The sequence below is a fragment of the Grammomys surdaster genome, unplaced genomic scaffold (genome assembly GCF_004785775.1).
Source record: "Grammomys surdaster isolate TR1022 unplaced genomic scaffold, NIH_TR_1.0 135, whole genome shotgun sequence".
Classification (NCBI taxonomy): domain Eukaryota; kingdom Metazoa; phylum Chordata; class Mammalia; order Rodentia; family Muridae; genus Grammomys; species Grammomys surdaster.
The window spans coordinates 1,593,105-1,616,920 of record NW_021604593.1 but is presented as its reverse complement, the minus strand read 5'-3'; the positions used below and the strand labels follow the sequence as shown (position 1 = coordinate 1,616,920).

The 23,816-nt window shown below is 50.6% G+C and overlaps 3 protein-coding genes and 1 long non-coding RNA gene across 5 annotated transcripts; 1 reads left to right on the top strand and 3 right to left on the bottom strand.

Moving 5' to 3' along the window:
- Positions 1–4,544: 4,544 nt before the first annotated feature.
- Positions 4,545–6,922, bottom strand: Mzb1 (marginal zone B and B1 cell specific protein). The gene is made up of 4 exons (XM_028762801.1): positions 6,659–6,922; positions 5,567–5,691; positions 5,097–5,207; positions 4,545–4,999 (listed from the first exon to the last, which is right to left on the bottom strand). Exons 1-4 carry the CDS (start codon positions 6,884–6,886, stop codon positions 4,843–4,845), a joined length of 621 nt encoding a protein of 206 aa, XP_028618634.1. The 5' UTR covers positions 6,887–6,922; the 3' UTR covers positions 4,545–4,842.
- Positions 6,923–8,091: 1,169 nt separating this feature from the next.
- Prob1 (proline rich basic protein 1) lies at positions 8,092–12,956 on the bottom strand. The gene has a single exon (XM_028762774.1). It carries the CDS (start codon positions 12,954–12,956, stop codon positions 9,900–9,902), a length of 3,057 nt encoding a protein of 1,018 aa, XP_028618607.1. The 3' UTR covers positions 8,092–9,899.
- Positions 12,957–13,945: 989 nt separating this feature from the next.
- On the top strand, positions 13,946–15,004 carry LOC114617209. Its single transcript, XR_003710752.1, has 2 exons — positions 13,946–14,630; positions 14,755–15,004. It is a non-coding gene; the product is annotated as an uncharacterized LOC114617209 (long non-coding RNA).
- Positions 14,650–21,696, bottom strand: Spata24 (spermatogenesis associated 24). Of its 2 annotated transcripts, none has more exons than XM_028762729.1 (6): positions 21,528–21,696; positions 20,335–20,400; positions 19,983–20,113; positions 19,824–19,894; positions 14,917–15,019; positions 14,650–14,812 (listed from the first exon to the last, which is right to left on the bottom strand). In XM_028762729.1, the coding sequence occupies exons 1-6, from the start codon at positions 21,642–21,644 to the stop codon at positions 14,683–14,685; spliced, it is 618 nt and encodes a 205-aa protein (XP_028618562.1). In that variant the 5' UTR covers positions 21,645–21,696; the 3' UTR covers positions 14,650–14,682. The 2 variants fall into 2 exon arrangements, with proteins under 2 accessions (XP_028618562.1, XP_028618563.1); XM_028762730.1 differs by lacking the exon at positions 21,528–21,696 and adding an exon at positions 21,264–21,365 and having other exon boundaries at positions 14,664–14,812.
- Positions 21,697–23,816: the final 2,120 nt, after the last annotated feature.

The following is a 23,816-nucleotide window of genomic DNA, read 5'->3' as shown; positions in this document are numbered from 1 at the left end:
GTTGGTCAAGGTACTCCGGGAAATGACTGACCACAACGGGCTAGGTTAAGGTCACACTCCTAAGAAAAATGTGTGCAGGATGTTTCCCACTCCCCACCTTGGTTTATGGCTAACTGAATAATAGGTTGAAAACTTTTCACTATTTACTACTGTTCCACTTTTTTATTTCCCCCTTCACCCGCCCTGGTTTGCGGTTTTCTCCTTTAAATACCCCTTTCTCCCAAGCCTCTTGGCCAACACTCCTCTGCCCTTGCATGGGATACAAGTCTCGACCCAGCGCTGACTATGATTAATTAAACCTCTTGCTATTGCAACAAGTTTGGTGTCTCTCGTGGTCGTGGGTGAGTCGCATCTTCTCTAGACTTGAGTGAGGATTTCCCCTCTCTGGGGGTCTTACAGCACCAGCGCCTATTCCCACCTCTGCAACTGTACTGTAACTCCAGAGAATGCCTGGAGGGCTTCTACCTTGGGACTTACTCCATCCATTGATGGCCTGGTTGTAAATATGACTGAGGATTTCTATGTCTTCAACCAGCTAGCTTACCTCCAAACAATCAAGTTAAAGGGATGGCCATTTTCTGCTGTGTTACTAGGTCCTCTCCTTGACATAGGGCTGGCTGCTAGTGTAGGGGCCTCAGAAATATCCCAAGGATTCAAGACGGCCTATAACTGAAAGGGGGGAATGAGAAGGCTAGGCTGATTCCATGACAGGCTTCACATTGGCAGTTAAGGAGACTAGACCTAAAAACTGGGCAAGTCCAGGCAAGCCCAGGCAAGTCAATTACTAGTAGAAAAAAAAACCCAGGCTCCAGCCTTCATGCCCAGGTAATAGACTATCCTAGCCACCTGGCCTGAAGCAAGGACAGTGGGTCAACAGCAGTTTCCAAACTTCCTCAGCAAGTTCCCAGACCTCCCCAGCAAGGTTCCAGCCCCCACTCCCCAGTAATGGGATGTCCATAGAGATGGACTCAACAGATTAACATAGAGGTCACCTACCCCAGAATTCCCTGATGTGCTTTAAATCAGGCCTGCAAGCTCACTTGGGTGTCTTTTCTGGTACTGGGAGACCCCAGCATGCTGGACTTCTGCAGAATAAAACACTCTTTGCCTTTACATACTATTTGAGTCCTGGGTATCACTCTTTGTCGAATCATGGACCCTTACCGTTTATTAGCATATCAGAGCCTACCAGGGCTTGGCTCATATCCCAGCTGCCAACCTTGTGATTGGCTCCTCCCTTGCAGGCACTACATTATTTCAAGTCAGACAAAATGGTTTCACTTATATATTCCTAACAGACAAATTCTATGGTAGGCAAACAGATAGGGAGGGGACATGATTAGGTAATAAAGATGGTGAACTTCCAAGATGGCCAACTTTGTCCTCACCCTCCTGACCTGGCTGCTTCCAGGTGGAAGTCCTGTGGGCTCTTCCTTCTGCCAGCAGGCCTCCTGGTAACAGATTGGTTGAACAAGTTAAGGCTGGATCAGAACAAACAGCTGTGGGCCACTCCATCATCCTGTCTTTCTCTTTAAACTAACTAACTCTAAATTAAGGCAGGGAAGCTTGTTAGACGTCTGTGCCCAGCTTAGAAGAGACCACACCAGACCAAACGGTTCCAAGTGGGGTTTATTCAGGAGATAGGGCAAAGATAGGGGAGAGGAGAAGAGGAAGAAGACGGAAGAAGAGACAGAAGAGAGAGAGAAAGAAGAGAGAGAGGTCAGGGGGTTCTGCCTGTTTTATATGGGCAGTGATGTAGCCTCTCCCAGGTGAAGGTGAGGTAGCCAGGTGGATTCTTGGAATGTATGGTGGATGCCTTGGCAACAATGTGGCATCACCTAGATGTGATGTCACTGTGTTCGGAGCCTGATACCAACAAAACTCTTCAGAGATTTTAAAAGCCCCAGCCTTGAGAAGAGACAGGATTTTCAGATTTCCAAGGGCCCTTCTGCTCTTTGGAGGGTATTTTCTCTGTGTCTGCTGCATGTGTGTGTTTCCCTATCCCCAATAAACACCTTTCTTAAGCTACTGATTGTGTCTGCTGCCGTTTTTAGTGTTTCAGATTTTTCTGCTACTACCTGTTGTAATCAAGATATCTACATACCCCGACCCTGCCTTTTAATTCTATAAATGACAGAGGACAAAAAAGCAAAAACAAAAGACCTCATTGAGATCCCTAGACACTATCAATGGGATGTGGGGTGCCACAATACATTTTTATAAATATATTTCTTGGCTCCACAATAGAGTAAACTTTTTTTTTTTTGAGACAGGGTTTTTCTCTGTATATCTCTGGCTGTCCTGGAACTCACTCTGTAGACCAGGCTGGCCTCGAACTCAGAAATCTGCCTGCCTCTTGCCTTCCAAATGCTGGGATCAAAGGCATGCACCACCACTGCCCAGCAATAGACTGACCTTTTGGCAACCCTCATAAGCAAAGTTAATAAACCACTTGAGATCATTTAAGACTATATAGTTAGCCTGTTATTCTACTGTATGCCCCTTCAGCCTGCTTAAGTTTAACCTGCCTTTAGGAGAGCACTGTAACCAATCTTGCCTTAGGTTTCCCATGCAATCAGCTTTTACAAGCTAAACCAGTGCATAGCTTTAATTTTAAATTGTGTACTTTTCAATGCCCTGACCCAGAATAATGTTATATGTATGTATGCATGTATTGTTAGTGACACATTTTTACTCAAAACAGACACAGGCTAGAAGAAATCTCAAAACAAATATCCACAATACACATTGCAAAGAATGCATGGAGAAAGGCTGAGAGTATGTTTGCAGCTTTATTACTAGCCTGGATCAGTTGGAGGCAGTGAAACAGTGAGTAGCCTATCCCCTTGTAAAACTCTGTTTAAGATTTTTATAAAGAACTCCTCATTCCTGGCTCGGTTTAGTGGCACATGCCTTCAAACCCAACACTAGGGAAGCAGAGGCAGTCAGATCTCTGTGAGTTCCAGGCCAGGCTGATCTACACAGAGTTCCAGCACAGCCAGGGCTACATGGTGAGATCCTGTCTCGAAACAAACAATAAATACAGAGTCAAGCCCTTTGTTAGGGACAAACACAGTTTAAGCACAAACACAACAGAAAGATTACAAGCGGGCCAGAAATGAGACTATGGACATTTGGAAGGTACAGGGAAAGAAGTGAAGACTTCACACTTGGTCTTGATCTTGGTCAAATTAATCCAAGAGGAAGCTGCTGTGTTTTCATTCTGTTGGAATCAAACAAATGAGACTTATCCTAAGTGCTGCCATTTTGTTTTCAGACTCCATTTTGATCATAAGTTGAAAATGAGTTCAAGTCTCTAGGCTCTAGGGGAGCTTCCCTGATGGCTAGGCCAACTTCCTCCTTTTCCTCCTCCTCCTCCTCCTCCTCGTCCACTTTCTATTCCCGAAACATAACAATTGTTTCTAACCATGAAAGAATAAACTATTCTGATTGATGGAAAGTTGTAACTGTAACTTGGGACAGATATTTGTGGATTTGGAGCTTGACAACTCTAACATTCTGGCTTGGAGTTCAGCTCTGCAGTCTGGTTCTATGACCCTAATCAATCGTTTCATCCCTAGTACAGTAAATTTTTATCATCTGCTTAAATAGTTACCAAGATGAACATTCAAAGATGCAGTCAGCTCCCGAGTCTGTGATGCTGTTGTCCTGACTGGTCAGTTTTTGCTGCCTCATTCAAATAAAGGTCTTGCTTTGTGTGGACGCTTGTGTCTGCTTGGGTTGTTTTGAGCTTTCAGACCCTAACAATTCTTTCATGAACTAATTCCCTCTGCTGGGTACTAGGGATCCAGAGCAGTTCTCAGTCCCTAGTAGTTCAGGCTTGCTTATGATAGCCGGATTCCTCCAGCAGCCAACACTATGCAGACCTTCGAAGTCTGAAGCCCCGCCCACCCCAGCCTTTACTTGGTCTGGCACTTGTCGGGTCCCAGGTGGAGGCTCACCAAGTGCTTGTGGCTCCTCTCAGCACTTCTCAGCCCGCCTGCTACCCTAAACCTCTCCCCAGCTTCTCAGTCCTATCTAACCCTGCCACTTCAGCCATGCATTCTCTTGGTCCTCAGCTCCTCTCTTGGTCTTCTGTTTTTGCCTCTTGGTCCCCCTCTCCCACCACCACCCGCCACCTCCTCCTAGTGCCCGGTTCAGTCTGGACTCTTCTAGACACCTCTGGCTGTGCTTTCCCTTATATCTACACCGACACCCTTCTCCTCAACCACACCTAGGAGCGGTCATGTCCTCATTTTTATTCCTTACTTAGATTGAGCCTCTATTGTATAAGTGGGTACAGAGAGAAGGCAGTCCATGCCTAGGTGGCCACAGGTGCTGTCTGCACTTTCCCTACTGATGGAGCTAGAGATCCGGACCATATGACTGGATCCTCTCCTAACTTGCTCACATTTCCAACCATGCCAACTTTCTTCTAGGTAGGTGGAGTGATGTGTATGGACTCCATGGGAAGGACTTCAACAGAAACACCATTTTCTGCCCTGTCTCCGACCCCCCATCCCCAAATGCCTTCACAGAGAGAATTCAAGGTCAGTGAGCTTTATTTGAAAGTTGAAAGGTGCCCTTAGCCCCAGTACCCCAGGGAGAGGTGGAGGGAGATTGACAGCCAGGCTTCCCTGCCCCCTTACCATCACCACTGCTGAAAGAAAGATATCCGAGGGTCAAGCATGAAGGTTCAGGACTTAATTGCAGTGCTTTCGAGGCTGAGCAGGAGGACAAGTTCAAGGCCAGCCTGGGCTACATGATGAGAGCCTGTCTCTAAACAGCCATTAATAATAATAATAATAAAATAGAGAAGATCCAGAGGTGTTGCAGCTTGGACTAAAGCTCTTCTCTCTGGGCCAGGATCTCCTGTGAGCAGGACCCATTGGTGCCCCCACAGAGCAGGGCCTCCAGATTCTCAGGGCCTTGGCGGTAGGCTTCATAGATCTGGTCCTCTCCAAACTCTCCCAGGTAGTGGAAACATGTCATGGAGAGCCTAGGAGAGCAAGAGGCAACCTGAGCTCTAACCTGCCCATGGGGAAGTCGAGGAGCAAAGCCAGACTCCAGGGGCTCCTTCCCCCACATGCTATTACCTATTGGGCCAGGGACCCCCAGTAATCATCACGCTGATGCTTGGCTCTGGCCCCTTGCTAAGTCCTGGGCCCATGAGACGCTTCATCTGGTTCACTTCTTGGACTCCATAGCTGATGGTAATGACAAGCGAGGGATGTGGGATCAGTGCAGGTCAGCTCGGGGAGGGGCTTGCTCCTAGTCTAGGCTAAGTATACTGAGCTCAGACAGGGGTAAGTCCAAGGCTCAAGATCTCACAGTGATCTTTCTGTGGCCATCTGCTCTCCCAGATGTTCCCAGCAGCAACTGTAGCCCAGATTTCAGCCCAGCCAACCTCCTCCCTCAGGACAGAGCCTTCGTGGAATGAGCATGAGTCATCAAGGGGAGGATGGAGGGCTGTACCCACCGGTACCCACCGGTACCCACCGGTACCCACCGGTACCCACCAGCCCTTCCCCTTAAGAATGTGGCAGGGACTGGATCAGCAACTCACGACTGCCAGTTCTGAGAGCAGGTCCGGTCCAGGACATCTGTGTATGTGGATTCACTCAGCTCCTGCAATCCACTGGAGTCTGGAGTGTGAGATTTAGCCTCTGCTTTCGCCAGATGTTGCCCCATCTGGAATGAGGAGGTGCTAAGAGCCTGAACTTTGGGACTGCTGGTCAATTGGGGGAAGGAGAGAAGAACAGATACCCAAGTCTCTAGGGAGAATTGAGGTGGCAGGGGAGCTGTTGAGCCGGAAGCACCTGCAAAGCAGGCTGCAGGGGCCCCTCCTAGGCCCCACAGCTGGGCTGGGCCAGCTCAGGCAGGACCTGCTCTCTTGGGGGAGAAAATGCTGACTGAAAGACCTGGCCCCTCCTTCAGGGCACACTTGCCCAGTAGCACATGCTATTTTTAAACCACGAGAACAAGGAAAGCCAAAATTAATGATAATGATAATAATAATAATAATAAATTAACCGGGGGCTGGAGAGATGGCTCAGTGGTTAAGAGCACTGACTGCACTTCCAGAGGTTCTGAGTTCAAATCCCAGCAACCACATGGTGGCTCACAACCATCTGTAATGAGATCTGATGCCCTCTTCTGGTGTGTCTGAAGACAGCTACAGTGTACTCATATATAATAAATAAATAAATCTTTAAAAAAAATAAAATAAATTAACCAGTCTTTAATTATACATGTACTCACTCAACCCTGAGTACATACAGAAACGTGGTCACACAGGCATGCTTGAGTTGAACAAGCATGGTGGGTTCACATAAATACATATGTATTCAACATGTGTAAAGTAAGGCACCTCAGGGACCTGGGGAGGGTGTCCAGACGAAAAAGGATACAGACAGGGAGAATAATAAGAGGATGAATGATTTCCTGGGGTGACAAGGTAAGATGGGGCCATCTCAGATTGTCTGCTCTTTGGTGACCAAATAAAAGAATAAACTGTGGCATGGCAATTCAAGAGAAGGGGGCTCGTAATGTCCTGGAAAGACGGCTGATTAGGGCTGAGGGCTGGGTATTAAAGGCTCAACAGTGAGGTCTAAGATAGACGGAGTGGTCAGAGCTGCTGGGGACAGGCAGAACTTACTTGGTAGGCTACAGCCCGGCAGGCATCGCAGCGCAGGTGAGTCGGCATATGAGATGAGTACTTCTCTTCATCATCCAGTGTGGGAGCTGTAGCTGAGAGGGAAACCCTATCCCCGAAGCTCCCCAGGATAGCCCTGCACCCGAACAGTAGCAACAGTGGTAGAGGCAGTCTCATGGCCTCTGAACTTACTTCTTGGAGCACAGGCTGCTGTGGGGTGCAGATGTGCATTCGAATTATCTGTGGTTTAGGCCAATAGGGAACTGACACCTCACTGACCCTCTTCCCTTCCAGTGAGGCCCTGGAGATGCCACGCAGGCACGCAGGCACGCAGGCACGCACGCAGGCACGCACGCAGGCTCTGTAGCAGGGCCCTGGCTCCTGGTGACTCAGCTCCGTTTCACAGGTAGAGGATGGAGATGCAAGGACAGAGGCTGAGGCTGGCCAGGGAGACTTGGTGGCTAATGGAGAGCACTTACTGTGACCTCAGCAACTGTACCGAACATCCTGTGGGGCGAAGTGGCTGGTTACAATCATCTTTATTCTACTACAGAGGATGTGAAAGGTCAGAGAGAAGAGATAAATCCTCTAGCTTGAGAAGCCATGTTGAGAGTGGTCCCCAATGCCCACTGGTCACAGCCTCCAGGAGGAATGTGGCCATGGCTGTGGTTGCTAGCTTAGGGCTCTAACTGTAGTGAAGCAGAGTTACTGAGTCTGGGAGACCACAGTGTATGAGAGTTTACATGGCCTTTTTCTCCAACCCTAGGCTGCCCTTTACCTAGGCCAGAGCCAGCCATGGAGGGCTTTGCGGAAGGTGTTTAAGAGGCAGCAAGCAGAAGAAACCTCAGTGGTTAAGAGCAATTGCTTGGGCTGGTGAGATGGCTCAGTGGTTAAGAGCACTGACTGCTCTTCTAGAGGTCATGAGTTCAAATCCCAGCAACCACATGGTGGCTCACAACCATCTACAATGAGATCTGATGCCCTCATATGGGTGTCTGAAGACAGCTACAGTGTACTTACGTATAATAAATAAATAAATCTAAAAAAAATATAAAAAAAAAAAAAAAAAAAGAGCAATTGCTTGTCTTGCTAAGGACCTGGGTTTAGTTCCCATCACACACACAATGGTACACAACCATCTGTAACTCCAATTCCAGAGGGTTCAATGCCCTTTTCCGGCCTTCATGGGCCTCAAGCATACACGTGGTGTACATACATACATGCAGGTAAACACTCATAAAATAAAGATAAGTATTTTAAGTGTTATTTATTTGACTTTTCGAGACAGCCTTGGCTGTCTTGAACTCATAGAGATCTACCTGCCTCTGACTCTCAAGTCCTAGGATTAAAGGTGTATACCATCATGCCAGGCAAAAGTGATGTTTTCTGTTTTGTTTTTAAAAGGTGGCAGCAGGAAATTAGGATCATACACATAGTTGTCATTTCAGTCACCATGGCTCTCCATGGTCAGCCATTTATTGCACACCAGGTCAAGATGATACACTCTAGGGGTGGCCCGGTCCCTCCATGTCACTGGGACCAGTGTCTCTCATAGAGATGTTGAGGTTATTTTGAAGGTGTATTTTAGCCAATTTCCAATCTAGGGCAAGGTTGACAGAAACTCCAACGGATCTTAGCTACACAGGCTCGGAACCAGAAAGCTATCAAATGCCTACCTGGCATTGCTTCTAGTGGGAACTATCCTTTCCTAAACACCTCATGTCAAAACACCTCTCTAGCAAGGCTCAAAACGACACAGAGATCACCTCCAACCTCACAGAGATTGTTCTCTGGCCCTCAGTTTATCCCAGACTCAGAGCAGCTAGAGCACAGGTTTGGGGTCTTTCCTGTGCTGTGAGCAGCCAGAAGGGCCAGTCCTTGTGTGGGCACTGTTGCCTCTGCTCCTGGAGGAACATGGAACCAGCTAATGGGTCAGGGCCCCTGGGTCTACTCCATATAGGAACACCCTTCCTCTTGCCAGTTCTAACTCACCCAGTGTAATAACAGCCCGGCCTTCCTCCCTCTTGTCATCCTGGTGATCCAAGTTTACTTGCTGTCTATAGAGGTGGGGATGGCTTCAAGATAAGCTAGCTCAGCTCCCAGGGTCTACAGAAGACAGGAGGAGCTAGGTTCCTGCTGTTAGCTGTAGTCATATTTTTGTTTGTTTGTTTGTTTGTTGTTTTTGAGACAGGATTTCTCTGTGCAGTCCTGACTGTCCTGGAACTCGCTTTGTAGGCTGGCCCTGAACTCACAGAGATCCACCTGTCTTTGCCTCCAGAGTGCTGGGATCAAAGCACCGCCCAGCTGTCACATCATTTTATGAAGCTCCTCCATCTTGGTTAAATAACAATTCCCAAAATTAAAGTAACTTGTTTTTCTAGATTCTTGCTTTCCCTGCCCTCTCAACTCCAGAAATGGGTAAAACAAGAGAAACATTTGCTGACCATTTGAGATTCCTTAATTCACTACTTGTCCCTAGTCACCCCTAGCCACAGAAACACCCAAAGAAGAGTAATCTTCCTCCCCTTGCTCATTTCCTAGTCCCTCCTGCCGGCCTTTCTGTGGAGGAGCTGCTTGTCCCATTGGCTGTCTTTACAGCAATCCCGGGCCATTTTACCAGTTCTCTCTCTTCCAATCCAGGCCGACCCTCCACATCTCCTTACACAGCATCCATATTCCATCTCCAGCCGCTATCCTCATCGCTCTCATTCGCTGCCCCAAAGTGCCCTGGGGCCATACTGGGTTCTCCCATAGCCTCCCAGGACAAAGCGCACATCCAGATTTGATGGCTGTCACCCATCTCTTCCATCTCAGCAGCACTGTCCTGCTCCACTCAACTGGGCCCCGTGTTAGAGAGATATAAGCAGTTCACCAAGGCAGCCCGAGTCCTGCTGCTCCACACCTGCTATTCTGGGAAACCACAACACCTCTTAGACTGGCTTCTCACTTTGACAAATTTGCTTGCCTACATAAACACATACACAAACACACCGCACCCTGGGAAGGTTTGGGAAAGGGATACATATTTTTGTTGGGAGGTGGGGGGTAGGCAGCCGGCCGTTTGCTAACGATGCTCCAGCACTATCAGCCCAGGTAGCATATACATTGTCTTAAGGTCACTTCTGGTCTGGTGACTGGCTGGAACTGGCCAAAAAATTGATGGGAGACAAAAGTTAAAGAGACTGATCCGGAACTTCCAAAGCCTTCTAGGGAACCCAACTCCATGGGGGAAAGGGCCGAGGCTTCACAAAGGAAATACAGATCCCTTGCTGGACTGGATGGGACCAGAACTGGAGGGTGGGGCACAGAAAAGCATCTGAGGTGCCGGACTAGGGGTCCCGCTCAAGGGCATGTAGTACATCCCCTCCAGGGGTCCAGCCTCAGGAGCCCAGGGTAGCTGGAGACTACCAAGAGCCGGCAGGTTGGGGGACAGTGGCGACAGTGATGGGCCAGAGATAGGCCCATAGGCGGGCGGGTAGAGGCCGGGCCCTAGGGCCATCGGGGCATAGGGCTGGCGTGGCTGCCGGGAGGGAGAGGGCGAGGGTGGCAGCAGTACTTCCACGTACTGCCCGCTTTCAGGATCGAAGAGTAGCCGCAGCCTCGGCTGCCTCGGCGCCTCCACAAAGTAGTACCGGCCGCTCTCGGGGTCTACGAGGACCTTCCCCGCGGGCGGGGCTCCCGGAGGCCTCCGCGTCCCCAGGGAGGATGCTGGAGGGAGCCGGTCGGTGGGAGGCGCAGAGGCAGCTCGCGGGAAGGGTGCAGCCGCCCTGGCTGCAGTCGCCGGAGGGTCGGGAAGGAGGGGCGCCTGGACCGCAGTTGTAGGAGCCACAAGCGGCGTCTCCAATTCGGGTGCTGCCCTATGGCTCGAGTTTGGAGACGCTTGCGGGGAGCTGGGGCGAGGTGGTCGGGTCCCTGTGGACTCTAAAGGGGAACACTGGGTTGAGGTGCGAGCGCCTCCTAAAGGACTGGTCCGACCCTCGCGGTCCCGGACCAGGCGCTGGGTCTCAGCATCCGGGTTTTCTCCTCCAGGACTGCGTCTTTGGACACTCGCGGTTTTCTCTCGCCGCTGGCCGAAGGCTAGAGCGCCAGGCAAGCGGATCTCACTGCGAGCGAAAGGTTTCGCGGTGCTGTTCTCTGCCCTCCGCCTCGGGACCCCGCTGGACTGGGAGGCATCCTTAGGGGTTGCATGGAGTGAAGGCTCTGGTGACTCGTAGGGATGAGGTACCACAGGCAGAAAGTCCTTGAGAAAAATGGAAGTGTAATGCGCCGGGGCGGGCGACTCGAGTGCCGGGAGCTTATGCGTTTTGGACGCATCACCGTCCTCCCCGCAGGTATCTACAGGAGGCGCGGGAAGCCCGGAGCCTGGGGTCCCTGCAGCGAAGCTTGGCGCGTAAGTAGTCTTAACCATCTTGCGCACGTCTCGCGGCCGGGGAATGGTCACGCGCGGACGCCCAGAAGCCGCTTCTCCCGAGCCCAAGGCTTCTGGGCCCACATTGTCGTCTAGAGTGCTTGTGAGATGACTTCGGGACTGTTCCGGTGTGTCTACATCTGGAGACCGCTGACCGCCTCTGAAGGCAATATCCGCATTTTCCAGTGAGAGCAGACACTGCGCCTCTGTGAGCTCTGGAGTCTCGGGTGCTGATGGTGTAGGCGGCTCCAGCTCCTGAGTTAGGCCATTCATAGCTTCCTGGGGCAATGCCGTCGATGAACCCTGCACAACAGGACTCCAAGTCTCTCCGGGTGATGGGCTACGCGTTTCAATGGGATGAGGTGAGTCCCGTGAGAGCAGGGACGGCAGGGACTGGTCCCTACTCAGCCCTACTGCATCTCCGCCTCTCGAGTTTGGAACCTTCCGCACAATAGGAGCTTCGGGACATGGGTTCCCAACTCTAGCGACACCCTGAGTCCATTGGGAAAGTGGTGGCGGGGAAGGGGTCCTTCTGCTGCTGACTTCCTCGACGGAGGCATTCCGATTTTCCCATGCAGAGGATGCTCCAGGGAAGGCCGGGCTACTGGTTCTCCAAACAATCTTAAGAGGTTGTGGGAGGTTCTGGGGAGACGGACAGCGAGGACCCCGCACGGCCCCGTTTGGAGCCTGCTGCGGAGGAGATGGGCTCCTCGGCCTCACGACCCTACTGGGAACTACCCGGGAACCTCTAGAATGGAAAGGAGGACTCTGTGCCCTGGGCACGGTTCGATCAGGAGTCTCACGGGGGAACTGGGTCTTGGATTCCTGTTTGTGAGTCTGATGAATTTTCTCCTCTGACTGCAGAAAAATGCTGGAACTAACTGGACCCAGAGGCTCGGTGCCGGGCGCCGGCTTGTCCCGCCGAATTGCCCGCTCTCGGAGGCTAGGCCAAGGGCGCGGGGCTCTGGCGGAGGCAGAATTATCCTGCGCGCGGGGTGGCCGAGACTTAGCCACTTCCGGGACCGCACGAGTGCTGGCTGCCGTCTCCTGAGAGTTCCTCGTGGATTCTGGCTTGCCGGTAGACTTAAAAGTGACGTTGTGGGGGGCTGGGACAGCAGAGCCCAGCTTTCTGGCCAGCGCCGTCTGCACGATGCCCGCGGCGGCCTGCAAGCGGCTCAGAGACTCGTCCAGGGAGCCGGTGCGCAGGAGCAGTCGGGGACGCGGCGCGCGACTGTCCTGCGAGGGACTCCGAGGCCGCGGACGCAGCTCGATCTGACGTTTCGGCACCGTGCGGGCTCTAACTGGAGCGGTGCGCTCCTCCAGGGCCACCTCCACACACTCGTACTGGCCTGAGACGGCAGGACTCGGCTCGCGGGGCGGCAGCTCCAGATAGGTGGCCCAGCGAGATCCCCCGTCGGGGACCTGCGGCTGCGACGAGACAGAGGCAGGAGACACTGGCCCGGGCAGCAGGCGACTGCTGAAGGTAGGCGCCATGAGCTGTTGCTCCTCCAGATCCTCCGCGTCCGAGCGGCTGAACAGAGGCCCCGCGCCGAAGATGACTTCCATCTCCCCCGACGGCAGCATGCGCAGCTGGGGCCGGGGCGGCGGCGGGCCGGAGCCCGGGCCTCGCGGGAAACCCGAGCCGGAGCAGTGCTGCTGGCGGCTATTCTGGGCGCTGACGGACAGGACAGGCTGCGCGCCCGCCCCCCGCCCAGGAGCCACCCAGAGCCAAGTCCCCCGGCCTTCTGTGTCCGGCCCAACGTCCGGGGGCTCCGGAGAACCCGGAGCTGTGTGGTAGGAGCCGGACGAACCGGACGAGTCCTGACGCCCCGCAGAGGCAGGCAGCCGCCTTGAGAGCCCGGGAAGGGCTAGCGGGGTGAGCGCAGTCAGCATGGTGGGCAGGACACCTAGCACTACCTCCCGCGCAGTGCCTCCGCTGGTGGCTCCTGCACTGTCCCCGCCCCCGCCTGGAGGCCTCGGGGTCAAAGCGTCTTAAAGCGCCAGCGTCAACGCCTGAGCTAGCGGCGCTGGCAGCAGAGAGACCTAAGCTGCGGGCCCTTCGGGGTGAAGCCCCCCATGCCGAACTTTCTCCAACACAGGTGCAGCGTGGGGGTGGGGATCCAAACCCAGGCTGACAGGCATGTGAGAAGAAAGCAGGCCTAGCTTTAGTGAGGAGGCAGCAGCTAGGCCCAATTCTAGAAAACTCTGGCCTTGCAAAGGGCTTACCCGAGATGAGGTTCAGGGTGTGAGATCTTGAAATTCCATATCCTCAGCCCCCAACTTTTACATCCCAAAGAAACTCTCCTCCATGCCTTCCTTGTGCTTGACTTCCCTCACACCCTCACACCACCTTTGATAGGGTTAAGAATTATCAGAGGGCTCTCTCCTAACTCAGGTAGGTGCTGGCTAGACTCATGGCTCTTAAGCCAATAGAGAAGAAAGAGCTGGAGGATGAACTCTAGCTAGCTTTCACAAGCGGCTCAGCACCCAGAACAAACATCGGAGACAAACCAATCTTTGTAGGGTTCCCTCTAAAGTCCTAGGCCCACAAGGCAACCTTATTCCAGTCCCCCAAAACATTCATCCCTTCTCTCATAGGGAAGCAGTCACCAGCTGTCTTTGTCTTATGACAGACAATAGGACAGGACTGTCCTTCTGGCTTGACCGTCCTGCTGTGACTCAGGCTCCAGCTGGCCCGGATGCACCGCCCCTCCTTTGCACCCAGCCTCACAGTGACACAGCACAGGATAGATTTAACCAATCTTAGTCTTGTGGCTCTTGTGCTCCCCACAATTACCTAGGGACACACTCAGTGATGGCTTCTGAACGGAGCTGACCTTTCATCCTCTCAGATCTTCCTGAGCAGCTTGAGTAGGCTGTCCTTTCCCTGTTTCCCTGCTTTAAAAAGTTTTCTCACTTTCTTTGAAGGCTTTGACAGTTTTTGTACAGCAGTGTAAGAAGGTGCAGATGTGATCTGTATGGACAGTATGCATATATTCTCATTACCTGATGCCTTCCAGTTTCTCAGCTTCACTGTGGTCCTGGAATCCAGTCTTAGAATTTCTGGTCAGGTCTAACATGAGTACACACACACACACACACACACACACACACACACGCACAGATACATGCATAAGCACAAGTACAGATACGCACTCCCACGCTCCATTCTGCCCTAACCCTATAGCTAACCCAGAGAATGACATTTTATTAGAGTCCAGGTAAGGTGTAATTGGGCTAACTGTATGTAGGAAAAAACCTAATCACCAAAAGCAAGCAGCAGTGTCTACTGACCCACAGTTTCAGCAAGACCCACAAAGACCCAGTTCCCACTCACTCCCATTGGCTCTACCCCATCCCAAACGAGGGCAATAGCAGGGCCTGAGGACGTGAGCAGTGTCCTAAGCTCAGAAGAGGCGGCTGCAATGGTGGTGGTCCCTAGACCTGACTCCCATGAAGCCCTTGGACCCCTGATTTTTTATAGGAGACAAACAGAGCAACTGCTCTTGGAGGAGCACGGGACCCCAGGAATGGAAGGAAAGAGCTGGTCTCCCCAGGATGGAGAAGGTAGAGTAGAGGTTGGGCATTACAGCTAGAAAATAGGAAGGTAACCAGCAGTTTATTTTTCCCTGGAACACTGACGGCTACGGGCCCGACGTGTTCCTGAGGCTTTCTTATGCTTCTGGTCCAGCACCTGGGCCATGTAGGTCTCCTGCTGCTTCTGGATCCGGAAGTCAGACATGTGATTCCTGCAACGGAGCCAGCTGGTCGTAGGCTGGACAGCCCTGGGTAGGGGCCAGAAGTCAGGCTCCCCACTTCCATCAACAACCCCCAGCCTGGCCCAGCGCCTCACCTGAAAATCTGTTTCTGCTGGCTGATAACTTGCTGTAATTCTTTAATCTCATTCTCTTTGCCATTAAGTATATCTTCTTGCTTTATAATGTGGGATTCAATTTCTGTGGGGGAGAGAGGCAGGGGGGAGGGGTGGTTCCCACTCTCAGGCTTCTGAGTTGAGGTCTTCCTTTGTGTGGCTCTTCAAACTTGGCTCTCCCTGCCCAGGAGTTCTTCTTGAACAGCTGCCTGTACCTTCGTATGAATGAGGTTGCTTTTCTGTATTGGAGACTGAACCCAAGGCCTCACACATGATAGGTACCACAGAGCTCTAGCCTCCATTTTTTTTGGGGGGGGGTAGGTGGCAGGATTTTTCTACATAGCCCTGGCTGTCCTCGAACTTACTATGCAGACCACGCTGGCCTTGAGCTCAGAAAGAACTCGTATCTGCCTCCCGAGTGCTAGGATTAAAGGCATGCTACCACGTCACACTCCCCCAATCCCATACCCAGCCTCTTTTTCTTTCTTATTTTTTAATTTATTTATTTTGAGACAGGGTCTATTATAATAGCTCTGGCTATTCTGGAACTTGCCATGTAGACCGGGCTGGCCTCAACTTTAAGAGATCCCCCTGCCTCAGCCTCCTCCCAACTGCACCAACACACCCATCTCTACTATCTACTTGGTTTTGAGGCAGAGGCTCATTAAGTTGACCAGGCTAGTCTTAAACTCACTCTGTAATCCTGGTAGGCCTTAAACTTTGGGTCCTGCTACCTCAGTTTCCTAAGTAGCTAGGCTTACGAGTGTTCACCACAAGACTGCCACATTAGCAAGTTTTTGGGGGCTCCTGAGTAGGGACAATGATTCTGTCAGTAACTTTATCACTGTATTATGAATCTCACCTAGGTAAGGATGGGCAAAAATCCTTGGAGAGAAGCAGAGGGTCCTGTCACAGCCCTGGCTGGCCCTTAGGTCTTTATACTTCCATGGTTAGACCCTTGCTCTAGAAATTGCAGCCTCTCCCAGTACTTCCTATTCCCATCCTGTCCCTTTTGTTCCTTGTGCCCATGTCTAAAGTGTCTCATCCATCAATTGTTGGCCTTTTCTACAACTAGGACATCAGGTCCACAGGGACAGGGACTATTACTTTCACCACTGTTAACTTTAACACCTAAAACAGAGACTGGCTCATAGATCTGTGTACTGTGGAATGAACAAGATGTCCCTAAAGGCTTTGGGCTTTGAAATACCAAGTTTGGGCATCTCAGTTAAAGCAGACCTAACAAGGGCAGACTGAAGTCAAGCCTTGTGCTATACAGGGCCTCTGGTGGGAGATGAAGTCCTTGACGACTCCAGACATGTGCTTAACTTCTCAAAAGGCGGAGTCAGGACTCAGGAACTAGAAGCTGGATAGATGGCTCAGCAGTTAAGAGCACTGACTGCTCTTCCACGGGACCCTGAATTGGTTTCTAGCACCCTATGGTAATTCCTAAACATGTTAAGTCTACTTCCCGGGGATCTGGTGCCCTCTTCTGATCTTCACGGGCTCTAGGCACACACATGGTGCACATACATGTATGCAGGCAAAACAGTCACACACATAAAATAAACCTGAAAACTAAGGGTGGAGGCATGTGCTACTACATCCCAGCACTGGGAGGAGGTAAGAGTATGGGAAGTTTAAGGACAGTCTGGGCTACCTTAGATGCCCATTTCAACAGAATGGATGGATGGATGGATGGATGGATGGATGGATGAATGAATGCATGCTGAGGAGTTGAAGGCTGGTGCTGTGGCTCTTTACTAGAACACTTGCCTAGCATGTGTGAGGCTCTTGGGTTTGATTTCCTGCACAGAAGCAAGGAGAGAGGAGAATAAAAACAAAAGACAGAAGAGGAAATGATCAGAGGAGGATGGCTGCACTGGAGGAAGGCTCACGATCATGAGGCAGTGGTAGTGAGCTGGGCTAGCTGCTTTTCAGACCAGGTTCCTCATACATAGACAGTCCTTAGTCCACAGTAGCATGGAGAGGACCTAGCGGGACAGTGATGGAAAAGCCTCCCTCCTAACCAAGCACACATCAGAGACAAGGCTTTTTGTGTCTTAGGTCAAAATCCAAGGTGGCTATAAGGATCTGGGAGCACTTACATAACTGTCCTTCATAGAGCCCTGGAAAATTTTGATCACAAAGGGAGAAAAAAAAAAGTCCCTCTGATTAAAAGGATGGTTGCACAGGACTGGGAAGGCAGTTCAGTGGTCTAGTGCATGCCAATACTTAGCTGGCAAAGCCCTGGGTTCAATTCCTAGCACCATTAGAGAGAAAAAGGGGAATGTTAAGTGTGGTGGCACATGGTGTAATCCCAGGGGTTCAAAGTCACTCCTTAGAAAGCTTGAGGCCAGCCTGGAATTCATGAGAACCCATCTTGAAAAGGGGTAGGGGGCTGAGGAGTGAGCTCAGTGGTTAAGAGCACTGGCTGCACTGGGAAGTGGTAGCGCACGCCTTTAATCCCAGCACTTCGGAGGCAGAGGCAGGTGGATTTCTGAGTTCGAGGCCAGCCTGGTCTACAGAGTGAGTTCCAGGACAGCCAGGGCTACACAGAGAAACCCTGTCTCAAAAAACCAAAAAAAAAAAAAAAAAAAAAAACCAAGAAAAACCAAGAGCACTGGCTGCCCTTCCAGAAGACCTGGTTCCATCCCCAGCACCCACTAGTTAACAACTTCCTGTAACTCTCTGTGCACATGCAGACAATACACCTATACGTGTAATGAGATAAACAAACCTAAAAAATCCAAAATGATTAAAGTTAGAGAAATATAAAAAAAATGGAGGAGGGGGAGAACGGGGAAGGGCTTGTTCTGTGAAACACTCACCTTGCAAGCGAGCACTAGGTGTGGTGGTGTGTGCTTATAATCCTAGTGCTAGAGAGGCAGAGGCAGGAGGATCCCTGGGACTTTCCTGGCCAGCCAGCATGACCAAACTGGAAAGCTTCAGGCCAGTAAGAGTCTGTCTTACCAGAAGTGGGTACCATTCCTCAGGATAACATTAGAGGTCGTCTTCCAGCTTCCAGATGCATACACACACACACACACACACACACACACACACACACATAAATACGTACAATTTAAATGGGATGGGGGCTACAGAGGTGGTTTGGTTGGTAAAATGCTTGAGCAATAGACATGAAGGCTGCAATCTGGATGCCCAGCACCCACACAAAAAGCCCCTGTAGCCGGGCGGTGGTGGCGCACACACCTTTAATCCCAGCACTTGGGAGGCAGCAGCAGGATTTCTGAGTTCGAGGCCAGCCTGGTCTACAGAGTGAGTTCCAGGACAGCCAAGGCTACACAGAGAAACCCTGTCTTGAAAAAAAAAGAAAAGAAAAGAAGAAAAGAAAGAAAGGAAGAAAGAAAGAAAGGAAGGAAGGAAGGAAGGAAGGAAGGAAGGAAGGAAGAAAGAAAGAAAGAAAGAAAGAAAGAAAGAAAGAAAGAAAGAAAGAAAGGAAAAAGCCCCTGTAATCTTAATGTTGGGGAAGTCAAGACAGTGGATCCTTGGGGCTTGCTGGCCAGTCAGCCTAGTCAGAACTGGTAAGTTCCAGGTTTGGTGTGAGACTTTGTCACAAGAATAAGGCAGCGGGCCAGTGAGATGGTTCAGCAGGTAGAAGTGCTTACTGTTCAGCCAGAGGACCTGAGTCTGATCTCCAGGACCCACACAGTAGACGGAGAAAGTGAAGGCTAAATTTTCCTTTTACCTCCACACATATACTGTGGGATGCACGCACACACACACACACACACACACACACACACACACAACTATAATACAAAACCACTGTTTAAAAAAAAATGCCAGGTAGTTAAAGACTTGGCTTAGCGTTTAAAAGCACTTGTTGCTTTTGCAGAGAACTCTGGGTCAAGGCCCATCACTCACAGGGCAGCTCACAAATCCAGTGCCAGGCTGTCAGATGCCTTCTTCTGGGATCTGTGGGCACCAACCATGCACAGAGTGCAGATACACACATACAGGCAGGTAAAACATTCACACACATAAAATAACATGGAGAGTGGTTGAGGATGGCTCCTAACTCTGACCTGTGGACCTTGCCTACACAGACACGGGCACACACAGGGGAGGAGGGAGGTGGAGAAGAGGTAGCTACAGCACAAGCCCCAGCCACGCAGGCATGTCGGTGCATTTAGCAGTTCAGGTGAAATCCAGCACAATGTACAGGAGAGGAAGGAGACATTGGTGAAGGCTGGAGGCCAGGAAGGAGCCACTGCATGATGGTTTTTGTTTTGTTTTTGAGACAAGGTCTTACACAACCCACAATGGCCTCAAACTCCAAATTCTCCTGCCTCCACCTTCTGAATGCTGGAATTAGAAGCATGTGCCACAACATTTGGCTTCTAGCTTCTTTTCTTTCTTCCTTTTTTTTTTTTTTTTTTTTTTTTTTTTTAAAGATCTGGTAATCCTAGGCTCTATTCTCAGGGGAAGGGCATGGCTCTGGTAACCCCAGTCTACAGTCCTACGGAGTGCCTTGATCCTGAGTTTTAAGATCCCAAGTAGGATTGTGCTTGTTCTATGACTCCTCTTGAAGCAAGGTTATACATAGAGTATACTATTTCTAACACTTATCAAAAAGGGAAAAAACAAAAGGTGGACTAAGAAGGTTGTATGTTTCAAGAAAAATGGGAGCGAGCCCGTTCCTTTATGGCTGTGAAGAATACCGCACACTGACCGCGTCCATCATTTCCGGGGCCTGCCTGGTCCCTGAAGGCACTTTCGAAGATGTGACCCGCCTGGACTTGCCTGTATCCTCAGCCGGGGGCAGAAGCTGGGGTAGAGCCCTGCTTTTGGCACCATCACTGGGCTGGTGGAAAAGAGCCCGTGTATGTTAACTTGGGGGGCAGCACGGGCCTCCCGCCTACCATTGCACTTGGTGATGAGCTGGTCCTTCTTGCTAGACTCCTGCAGGACTCTGCTCTTGACACTGGAGAGCCTGGAGGAGGTTAAGATGAAAGGGTGGGCAGGCAGAAGGCAGACGAGCCCCCAAGCTCTGAGCCCCTTCCTGAGGCCCACTCACTCACGCTTTTTCAAAGGCCATTTTCTCCTTCTCCAGCTGCTTAGACAGCACCTCCACCTCTCCGAGGGCAAACTGCAACTTCTCTTCTTCCTTGGCCAGGAGGGCTTTGGTTTTGGCATGAGCAGCTTTTTCATCCTGCAAGGGAGATGACAAATCTCTATCCCAAGCCACCATTGGTCTCTTAGGATCCTTTTAACTACCCCCTTTTCAGAGGCGCGTGCTGAAGTCAGGGTGCAAGAAGGTTAGAAGGAATCACTAGGAGGGCTAGAAGTTCTGAAAGGCCAAGACTCAAGGATTCTGCCCAGCCATAGGGATCTCAGGAAGCAGGAGGAGGGTCTGCAGAGGCATCTACTCACCACCAGTTTCTTCTCTATTTCCTGGAACTCTTCTTTACTGACAAAATTTTCATCTTGGAGAACCATCTGCAACAGAATCTGGCTTAGGAAGGGACTGGAACTGAGGTGGGAGGGGATGGCCTCTAAGGACCAGGACAAAGGATGGATAATGGAATCATGTCCAAGGCACACAGGTCTTGACAGGCCTTAGGACAGGAGAACTTAGTCCCACAGATTTACTGAGGCCTAGCTCTAAGTGCTGGCTACAAAGAGCAACTAGCCTCATGAAGAACACTCAAAGCCAGCACTCTGCATTGTATGTCCTAGACAAAAGTACAAGGGGCTGTGGTACACAGAGGGACTCCTGGGCCTAGCTTTAGTAAGGATCAGGACTGCTCTCAGAGAAAATGACATTAATCCTGAGATCTGACTGCTAAATAGGATGAGTAGAGAAAAAAAATGTTCCAGACGGAGGAGTGAGCTGCCAAGAGAAAGCTCTGGGGACCCTCTGGGAATAATTCAGAGCCCATGTTGGCATACACTTCGTTGAAATAGAGTACGCCCCTCATAATCCCCCTTGAATCTAACTGCTTAGAAGGGAAGATTGTTTAAAAATCATTAGAGTGAAAAACAGATGTGAAGCCAGTTTTTTGGGGTTTTGTTTTGAAACAGAGACACATCTCAACATTGTTAACAAAAGAGAAACAGCAACAAAAACCCTATGGGCTCCAAGCTGGCCAGCACCGAGGTAACATATGATGCCAGTGCGTGGCACCCACTAACTGAAGTTGGAAACAAAAGGGCACAGAAAAGTTTGGAGGCCTTTATATCAGCACCGTGAAAGGCCAAGTTTGTATTTGCACTGCATTTGACACTGGAGAGGAGTGCGGTTTAGGGAATGATCTGGTCTCTGAGCACAGGTTGCCTTGGGGAGTCGGTGAGGTCCTTACCGCTAAACGTGGAGACACTGAAGTTCACTGAGTATCTACCAGTCCCTTCAGTAACCAGGCAGAATGGGGAATATTGCCCGATTTGGTAAAGTTCAGGAAAGCACCCCGCTTTTCTTGGTTCCGACCCTGGCTAGGTGAGTCCCGCCTCCAGGATGACGCCTTTAGCAATGTATATTAGCCACGCCCCCTACATCCACAGGGCCTGGCCCCGCCCCCATCGGCGAGGCGTCCAGTGCGGCCTTTCGCCGAGCTCTGGCTCCATACCACATTCCTCAGCTGGTGGATCAGTTCCTCCTGAGATTCAATCACGTCCCGCAGTTGATCAAAGGCGAGACACACAGATCCAGAGCCCCCCTGCGACCACCCAAGGGGCGTCGCCATCTTTTGCCCCCGCCAGCTCGTTGGAAATGGCCTCCCGCTGCGTGCCTCGCCCGTCGCCAGCCAATGAGAATGCGACGCCACAGAGCACCCTGGCAACCGGGGCGGGGATTTCCTCTGTTCGCAGGGCCGAGGCCTGGCTCTGAGAAAGCCCCTTGAAGCCGGGGCGTGTGGTTCAGTGAGTAGAGCCAGACTGGATTTCATCCGCTAACAATGCAGCAACAGATGACAGGGTATGATAGCTTAGTCTGGTAACTTCAGCGTTCAGGAGACTGGAGGATTGTGAGTTCAAGGCCATCCTGGCTTACATTTAAAAGCCCTGCCTCAAAACAAGAACCCCCCAAAAAATACAGAAGAAGAGTTTTTGCTTAGCATACACAGAATCTTGTCTTCCTTCCTAACAGACCCCAGCACTTCGGTGGTAGAGGCAGGACAGAAACTCAGAGTCATTTTTGCATACTTAGCAAGTTTAAGGCTAATATGGGCTCAAGAAACCTTGTCTTCAAAACCAAAGCAAACAAACGAATAAAAACCAAACCTTTGTAAAAAAAAAAAAAAAAAAGCAAGGCATGGTGGCAGATGCCTTTAATCCCAGCCCTTTGTGAGTTCCAGGACTGCCAGAGTTACATAGTGGAACCTCTAAAATTTATCTCTTTTTGTAAAATTAAAAGATTCTTGTAAGCTTCAAGGAATCTACTTAGGTCCACCTCTCACAGGTCAAATGGACTCCAGATAAGAGTACTGTCAATGGTTTGTTTCCTTCCCCACCTGCCTTATTCCTGAGAGTGAGATCTAGTCTCCTTTCCCTGGTTCTGGGACATCCGCCCCCATGGGCCTAAAGTTTTCAAATGTACAGCCAAGAAAAAATATTCTCTCTAAACTTCTTAACTTTATCTTTTGCCCCAAATATATCGCTCAGCATCCTGCCAGACGCAGGTGTTTATTCAATACCTGCATCCAGGACAGGTGCTCTGGTCCAGTCTCCCAAACTGCTTCAGCTGGGCCTTCACATCCCTAGCCCCAGAGATCCTGCAGAGGTTGGACAGCAGCCTGTTCTTCCCAGACCTGGCCAACAGTCCAGCTTTTGGACTCCCCAATAACGACGTCTCAAGGTCAGCAGAGAATAGCCATAGACAATTATGTTGCCCCTTATTCATTTATTAACAAAAGGATGTTTTAATGTTAAGGATGTTGGGTTTCAGACCTGGGACAAGTAGCTGAGGTGCATATTTAATATATCAAAGTGGATCTGGCCTCCAGGTTCTCCCAGCATCCTTTAGTCCCTACCTGTTACAGGGCATGGCTGGCATACCCTGCCCTCTATGCTGAACTTTCCAGCTGAGGACTGGGCTTCCTCTTACTCAGGGACTCTTCACTATATAACCTAGGCATTTGGTTCTCTTCCCCACCCCACGGCACTCTTCTCTGTCTCCCTGCCCTCTCCCCCGCCATTTCTCTTCTCTCCATGTGCTTGTGCTTTCTCTTTCTGTTATTCTCCTCTGTTTCCCTCTGCATGACAACTTCACTGATCCTCTTTTGTGTGGTGTGTGGCTAGTGAATTTGCCCAAGAGCTGCCCCCCCCCAAACCTGCTTTTATAATTTAATTTGGCTTGGATTGACTCATTTCATCGGCCAAGATAACTTAGCACCTAGTGCCTATGGGAAATAGAACTGGGGTCTCATATTCCCGGAAACTGAAGTTATGGATGATTGTGAACCACTTTGTGGGTGCCGGGAACTGAATCTGGAGCTTCTGCAAGAGTAGGTGCTCTTAAATGATGAGCTATTTCTTCAGCTCTGTGCCTAAGGACTTAATTTTAAAAAAAATTTAATTGTATGTGTGTGTCATTTGTGTGTTGTATGGATGTGTGCATTATGTGTGCAGGTGCCCATGGAGGCCAGAGGAGTTGGATCCCCTGGAGCTGGTTTCTGCTTGGATGGAAGGATATCCTGGGACTCAGATGCCCAGGAACCACACAGCTCTGAGGTGGGACAGTGTCCCACAGGAAGAGCATCCTGAGACACCAAAGCTTAGGAACCTCACAGCTCTGAGATCGCCACCTCAGAAGAGGTGTTGCAGCTCCCAGGAGAGGGGATCCTCAGCTGAGCTCAGGAGCCTCAGTCCTGCTCTTTCTTTCTTTCTTTCTTTCTTTCTTTCTTTCTTTCTTTCTTTCT